At 49.6% G+C, this 7500-nt stretch overlaps 1 protein-coding gene across 1 annotated transcript; it reads left to right on the top strand.

Moving 5' to 3' along the window:
- Window positions 1–4779: 4779 nt before the first annotated feature.
- Window positions 4780–6240, top strand: LOC125602286 (the record flags this gene model as incomplete). The annotated part of the gene is made up of 4 exons (XM_048773995.1): window positions 4780–5039; window positions 5238–5355; window positions 5571–5913; window positions 6031–6240. Coding segments are annotated over exons 1-4 (931 nt in total), but the record flags the coding sequence as incomplete, so codon positions are not given.
- Between the last annotated feature and the right edge of the window lie 1260 nt (window positions 6241–7500).

Here is a 7500-nt window from a genome sequence, read left to right as displayed (position 1 = left end):
TGGAGAAGGCTGAGCACTCCTGAGCGCACGCCCAAGGTAGTGGGATGGACCGAACCATTCCTACCATGGCCGCGGTGGAATTCCGTGTAGGCTGTGGTCGGATTGGTTGGACCAGACCCATCTCTTCCTTTCCCTTACTATTCTATTCATCTTTCTATGTTCTGAATGTGTTGGATGATTCAGACACGTTCGACTGAGACATGGTCTTGGTCGTGTACCCAGAAACCCTCCATGGCCTTGGTTGGGCTGGTGTGTTGAGATCTCATATCCTGAAGGGATTATTGGGATCAACCAGGATTGGTCTTAGTGATGATTTATCATGAATTATCATGGTTTCTAATTGGATTTATCAGTCCGATTGGATGGTGGTCAGTTATCACCGGTTGGGTAGTGAATTTGGCCGAGTTCTAGGTGAAGGAGGCCGGTTCTGTCTAATTGATGGGGATTCTTCTTAGTTGGGAATTATCCGTAATTGTCATGAATTTTATTTGTTTTTGGAGATGTATGAAAAATGGCCAGAAATGGGATTTAGCCTTGGTCGTTTGTGGTCAGTGTGATTGATGGGTTAGAAACATGGATCAGTCTGGCCGTGTGTTAACTGGTTGTTTGGGATGTCTTAGTTGATGTCCTGAGTATGGCCGAGTGCTTTGTTGACTGATCGTTAGCTAGAGAACTGCAAGGGAACCCAAACCATGCAATGTTAGATGAGATTACTAGGGTATCGGTTTGTTATGTACTTATGTTGTTGTGTTGTGTGTGTGTTGTGGTTCAGGATCGGACCAGGACCGTGGCAAGGCCAAGGAAACCGTGAGGACTTAGCTGTGGATGGAGTGGGGGTTAGGGATAGTATTGTATATGACTTATGGATAGCCTATTGTGCAACTGACTGATGTATGGATCACATGTTTTATTTTATACAATGAATGTTTTCTCTTGTCTATCTGGTCGTGCATTGATTGAATGAACCTCAAGATTTCGAAAATGACTTAGTGAATATGGAACTTTAAAACTGATGGAACTTAGAACCATGGTTTAGGTAAGGCACGGACCTAGTGGGACCTAAGGGTCAGGTTCGGGTCTACAAGTTGGTATCAGAGCGGAGTTGATTCTAGGATTTGTTTGGGTTTGGGTTAGTCACCAACACATCGCTGGTCTCATGGTAAGGTCTGGTCGTTTTGCTTAGCCTTAGGGATTGTTGTGATTTATTTTGTTTATATCATGTGAGCTGACATGATTGTTACATGTGTTGAATCCCAAGGGTGGAAAAAGCAAGTCCAGATCTCGGAAGGGTAAGGATGGAGCTGGGGCATCCGGTCCAGTGGGTGCAGATGATGTGAATCTGGCCGCAACATTGCCAATCCAAGCGGATGGGGTTAATGTTGGGACTGGATTGCCTTCGGTTCGCTCAACCCTACTGAGGTTCGTGTGGATGGAGCTGAGTTCCAGCTGGAACATGAGCCAGAACGAGCTGATGGAGCTAATGGAGCTGATGGGAATGGACGGAGCCAACAGGATGGGCTGGAAGGTGAAGGCGAATCTTCACAGACTGGCCGTCTTGGTGACCGTAATGGGCGCTGCGGACGGCAGGGCAGGGTCCGGTGAACCAGGCTGCGGAACCATCCATGCATGAGGTTCTGGAGGTCATAGAGCTATGAGTACTCAAAATGTGGCTTTGACTCAGGCGTTTACACCTTTGGGTCAGGACTACCGACTCATACTGCTATTCCTATAAGGAAACCAGCAGGCTGGCCGAGCAGCAGCGCCAGCTCCGGTACTGGTGGGGGAGCAGTCCGGTTCATGGGGAACAGGAAGCTGAGGTGATTGAGATGAGACCCCCAGCTAGGGCGACCAGGAAGTGGTTACTTGAAGGTGCTGGAGCACATCACTCGTATGGGCACTAAACACTTTGCTGGAAGTGTTGACCCTCTTGAGGCGGATGAGTGGAGGGCAGGTGGCTCGTACTTCAGCTCAAGCCGCTGCCCAGAGGACTACCAGAAGGACATTGCGGTTCACTTCTTGGAGGGAGATGCCCACAACTGGTGGTGGGCTCTGACAAGCGACCAATGGTACCATAGAGCGCTTTGAGGACTTTGAGGTTGAGTTCAACCACAAGTACTTCCCAGCTGAGGCATGGGACCGTTGGAAGCTAAGTTCCTGGACTTGGTTCAGGGACCAGGACGGTACGTGAGTACGAAGAAGAGTTCAACCGACTCAGGCGCTATGTGGGTAAGGAGTTGGAGGACGAGGCAGTTCAGGTTCGCCGGTTCATCAGAGGCCTTAGGGCTGAACTCCGGACCTATTGCTCAGTCCGTACCTTCTCCACTGTGTCTGAGCTGGTTGAGAGGATGGCCTTGCTTGAGGTCAACCTTGCGGATGAGCATAAGCAGAAGGTCAAAAGTGTGGTGGTGGCTTCAAGCCAGAGTGGTGACCGGAAGAGGAAAAGGGACCAGGCTGAAAGGGTAAAACCTCAAGTGGTAGGCCTGTGTGTCCCAAGTGTGGCCGACACCATGGAGGTGAATGTTGGAGAGCAATGGGAGTGTCTTCGATGTGTGTAAGATGGATCACTCAGCTCGGGACGTCCTAGACAGGAGCAAGGAGCTGGTGGTGATACCAGGACTTGCCACTACTGTGGGAAGAAGGGACATCTCCGTAAGGATTGTCCCAAGTTAGCAGCCGGGTCGAGCAAGGGCCGTGGTGAGGGCAACAAGCCAGACCAGAACCGCGGTCAGACCTCTGCACCCGCGTCTATGAGCTGTCCAAGGATGAGGACAAGGCTGGACCATTCCTCGCGATCACTGGTAATGTGTCTGATCTTATTCTTTCCAATTCAGTAGAATTGCATGGTATGGAACCTAGGACGGTTAGATACTTAGTTTGGGTCATGTGTAGGGACCCTAAGTATTGGTGGTGTGGAAACACATGTACTTTTCGATACTGGAGTACACATAGTTTTGTGAGTCCAGGGATGCTCGGAAAGGGGTTGTTCCAGTTGGGAACGGGGGATTGTCCTGGGGTAGTGAATGCGGCCGGTGGGCAAGTGATGCATTCGCTAGGGGTGATTCAGGACGTCCCAAGTAATGATCCAGGACAGGGTCATGCCTGTGGATCTTGTGGTAGTCCACCTAAAGAATCACGAGGTGATCTTGGGTATGGACTGGCTTGGAAAGTATCGGGCCACTCTTGACTGTCACCGGGGGCGTGTGCTTTTTGAGAGTGGGTGTGGGGCTCCGATCAGGTTCCAAGGTATACGTCCGATCTCTGGATGCTTGGTGGTGTCAGCTATCCATGTTGAGAGGATGCTGGGAAGGGTTGTGAGGCTTATCTGGCCACAATCGCCACTAAGGAGGTCGTAGGGGGTGGTGACCCGGAGGGAATACCGCTGGTTGGTGAGTTCCAGGATGTGTTTAGGGCGCTACAGGGCATTCCCCCTGATAGGTTGGATCCATTCATAATAGAACTCGAACCAGGGACGGCCCCATTATCCAAAAAGTCCCTACAGAATGGCTCCTGCCGAGATGGCCGAGCTTAAGAAGCAACTTGAAGAGTTGCTGGATAAGGGTTTCATACGGCCTAGTGTGTCACCCTGGGGAGCACCAGTCCTCTTTGTGAAGAAGAAGGATGGTAGCTTCAGATTGTGTATTGACTATCGAGGGTTTAACCGGGTGACTGTGAAGAACAAGTACCCATGCCTCGGATAGATGAGTTGTTGGATCAGCTCAAGGGTGCAAAATGGTTTTCTAAAATCGATTTGGCTTCAGGGTATCATCAGATTCCCATTGAACCAAATGATGTAAGGAAGACAGCCTTCGAACCAGGTATGGCCACTATGAGTTTGTGGTCATGCCATTTGGATTAACCAATGCACCAGCAGCTTTCATGAAGATGATGAACAGCATATTCAGGGATTTCCTGGATGAGTTTGTAATCATCTTCATTGATGATATCTTGGTCTACTCCAAGACCAAAGAGGATCATGAGAGACATCTAAGAGCAGTGTTGGGACGATTGAGGGAACAACAGCTCTATGCAAATTGAGCAAGTGCAGTTTTGGCAAAGAAGTGTTGGGTTCCTGGGTCACATTGTATCCGACCAAGGTGTCTCCGTGGACCCGGAAAAGATTAAGGCCATACAAGAATGGCCTAGACCTAAGAGTGCAACTGAAGTCAGGAGCTTTCTAGGTCTGGCCGGTTATTACAGGAAGTTTGTCAAGGGGTTTGCCAGCTTGGCTCAACCTATGACACAACTGACTGGGAAAGACGTGAGGTTTGTATGGTCTGAGAAATGTGAGGAATGTTTCTCTGCACTTAAGCACATGTTGACAAGTGCACCGGTATTGGTGTGTTGCCAGAGGCAGACCAACCATATGTGGTTTACACAGACGCCTCCATAACCGGATTAGGATGTGTATTAACCCAACATGGGAAGGTCATCGCTTATGCCTCTAGGCAGTTGAGGAAGCATGAGGGGAACTATCCAACCCACGACCTTGAGATGGCCGCAGTGGTGTTCGCCCTCAAGATATGGCGATCATACTTGTATGGTGCCAAGGTTCAGATTTTTGCCGACCACAAGAGTCTCAAGTATATATTCACTCAACCTGAGTTGAATTTGAGGCAAAGGAGATGGATGGAGTTCGTGGCCGATTATGATCTGGATATTGCTTACCATCCAGGTAAAGCAAACCTAGTGGCCGATGCCTTAAGCCGTAGGGAGCTGAGGTATCAGCCGAGAGGGAGCAGAGGTGCTGGAAGGGATGGTTAGGACATTGCATTTAAACACATGGCCAGCGAGGACGAGCCGTTGGGTTTAGAAGCAGTGAACCAGGCTGATCTCCTTACCAGGATCAGGCAAGCACAAAGCTTGGATGAGAACCTCCAGAAGGTTGCTCTGAATGATAAAACCGAGTACCAGGTTGCGAGTGATGGTACGATTTTGGTCCATGGGAGGATCAGTGTTCCGAATGTAAGGGAACTAAAGGAAGAGATTATGAGTCAGTCTCATAAGTCTAAGTTCTCTGTGCACCCGGGACTGAACAAGATGTACAAGGATATCAAGAGGTACTATCATTGGATCCGTATGAAGACGGATGTGGCCGAGTGGGTGGCTAAGTGTCCTACTTGCCAACTCGTCAAGGCTGAGCACCAAGTACCCAGTGGATTACTCCAGAATCTACCTATTCCAGAATGGAAGTGGGATCACATCACCATGGACTTTGTGTCAGGTTTTCCCATGACCAGGAATAGAAAGGATTCGGTTTGGGTAGTGGTGGATCGTCTGACCAAGTCAGCTCTGTTCATACCAATCAAGAAGACTGATGGTGTGGAGCCCTTGGTACAGATTTACATGGAACAGGTGGTACGCCTGCATGGTGTACCAGCCAGTATTGTGTCGGATAGGGACCCTCGGTTCACTTCTTATTTCTGGAAGGCTTTCCAAAAGGCCTTGGGAACAAGAGTGCACATGAGCACAGCCTATCACCCCCAAACGGATGGTCAGTCTGAAAGAACCATCCAGACGTTGGAAGACATGTTAAGGGCTTGTGTCTTGGACTGGGGAAATTCCTGGGAAAGACACTTGCCATTGGTAGAGTTTGCTTACAACACAGCTTCCATACCAGTATTGGGATGTCGCCCTACGAAGCTTTGTACGGACGGCCCTGCAGGACACCATTATGCTGGACCCAAGTGGGGGAGCGCAGCATGATAGGACCTGAGATAGTGGAGGAGACCACGGAGAAGATTAAGTTCATCCGTGACAAGATGAAGGAGGCACAGGACCGTCACAAGTCTTATGCGGATAAGAGAAGGAAACATGTTGAGTTTGAGGTGGACGACATGGTCTACCTCAAGATGATTACTTTCAGAGGTCGGAAAAGGGTTTCTGGCCGAGGGAAGTTGGATCCAAGGTACTTGGGTCCATTCCGGATCATTGAGAGAGTTGGTTCGGTGGCTTACAAGCTTAACCTACCAACTGAGATGGAAGCATTTCATAATGTATTCCATGTGTCTCAATTGAGAAAATGTCTTTCAGATCAAGACATTGTGATACCGGAAATTCCATCTGATCTAGGCACGAACCTCACCTTGGAGACAAGGCCGGTTCGGATTGTAGACAGGATGGAAAAAGCAATGAGGAACAAGACCATTCAAATGGTCAAAGTCGTGTGGGAATGCAGTGGGCAAGAACAAGTCACTTGGGAAACCGAGATGAGAATGAAAGCTGACTATCCAGAGTGGTATGGTCAGTTTATGATGGAGACAAGTCTAGACTTGGATTCGAGGACGAATCCATCTCAAGTGGGGGAGACTTGTCATGTCCCTGATTCTAGATAGAGCCTTCGGGCACAGCCATGGTACGGGGAGACGTGCTAGTCAGGTCGTAAGACCTAAAGACAAGCGTATCATGGCTGGAATGGATGGTTAAGTGCATCAGTATGCTGAGACTTGACCAGAATCGGATGGAGACAAGGAAATAAGAGCTGGATGAGTTCTAAGGCAGCTGGACGATGATGGGAAGCAGCTCAGTCAGCTAGGACAAGCTTAGTGTAGCTCACACTAGCTTGGGTCAGCTCCAGTAGCTGGATCACTAGCTCCCTCAGCTGGGGAAGCTGGCACTCAGCTCAACTCAGCTGGGTGGAGTGTTATGGTCCGGGCCAGTGTTGCCGGTCCATGGGCGGTCAAGGGTCCGGCTGGGTGGTGGCTGAACCACTAAGGGCCTATGGGTCTTTATTGGGTCCGTGGGTCTTGGTGGATGTACTTGGGATGCAGATTGAGGCATTGGGCCTATTTCCAGACAGCCCACACGCCAAAGGGAGCAGTTGGACGGTTGATGGGCGAAAAGGTGGGAATTGGGCAGTTTGTGTCTTTTCCCTTCCAACCGGTTGCAACTGTCCGCCCAGGCAGTTATTGGCCGACCTTTCTCTATAAATACAGACACTTGGGTGTCGAAAATGGCATCAAATTCCTTAGGGAAAACTCTGCCAAAATCGTGACAGAAAGAAAGAGAGAAAGAGAGAAGAAGGCCGGCCAAACCGAGACTGTGGGTGGTGGTGATCGGACTCCGACCAGAAGTTGGTCTGTGGGAAGAGGAGAGCATTTGGTGATGGCAACCAGAGGCAAGGAGAAGGATCTGGAGAAGGGCTTGAGCACTCCTGAGCGCACGCCCAAGGTGAGTGGGATGGACCGAACCATCCTACCATGGCCGCGGTGGAATTCCGTGTAGGCTGTGGTCGGATTGGTTGGACCAGACCCATCTCTTCCTTTTCCCTTACTATTCTACTTCATCTCTTCTATGTTCTGAATGTGTTGGATGATTCAGACACGTTCTGACTGAGCCATGGTCTTGGTCGGTACCCAGAAACCCTCCATGGCCTTGGTTGGGCTGGTGTGTTGAGATCTCATAGTTCCTGAAGGGATTATTGGGATCCGACCATGGATTGTTCTTAGTGATGATTTATCATGAATTATCATGGTTTCTAATTGGATTTATCAGTCCGATTTG

The sequence above is a fragment of the Brassica napus genome, unplaced genomic scaffold, assembly GCF_020379485.1.
Source record: "Brassica napus cultivar Da-Ae unplaced genomic scaffold, Da-Ae ScsIHWf_2792;HRSCAF=3566, whole genome shotgun sequence".
Classification (NCBI taxonomy): domain Eukaryota; kingdom Viridiplantae; phylum Streptophyta; class Magnoliopsida; order Brassicales; family Brassicaceae; genus Brassica; species Brassica napus.
Note: the sequence above shows the minus strand (reverse complement) of the source record. Positions and strands in the feature narration are given on the sequence as shown.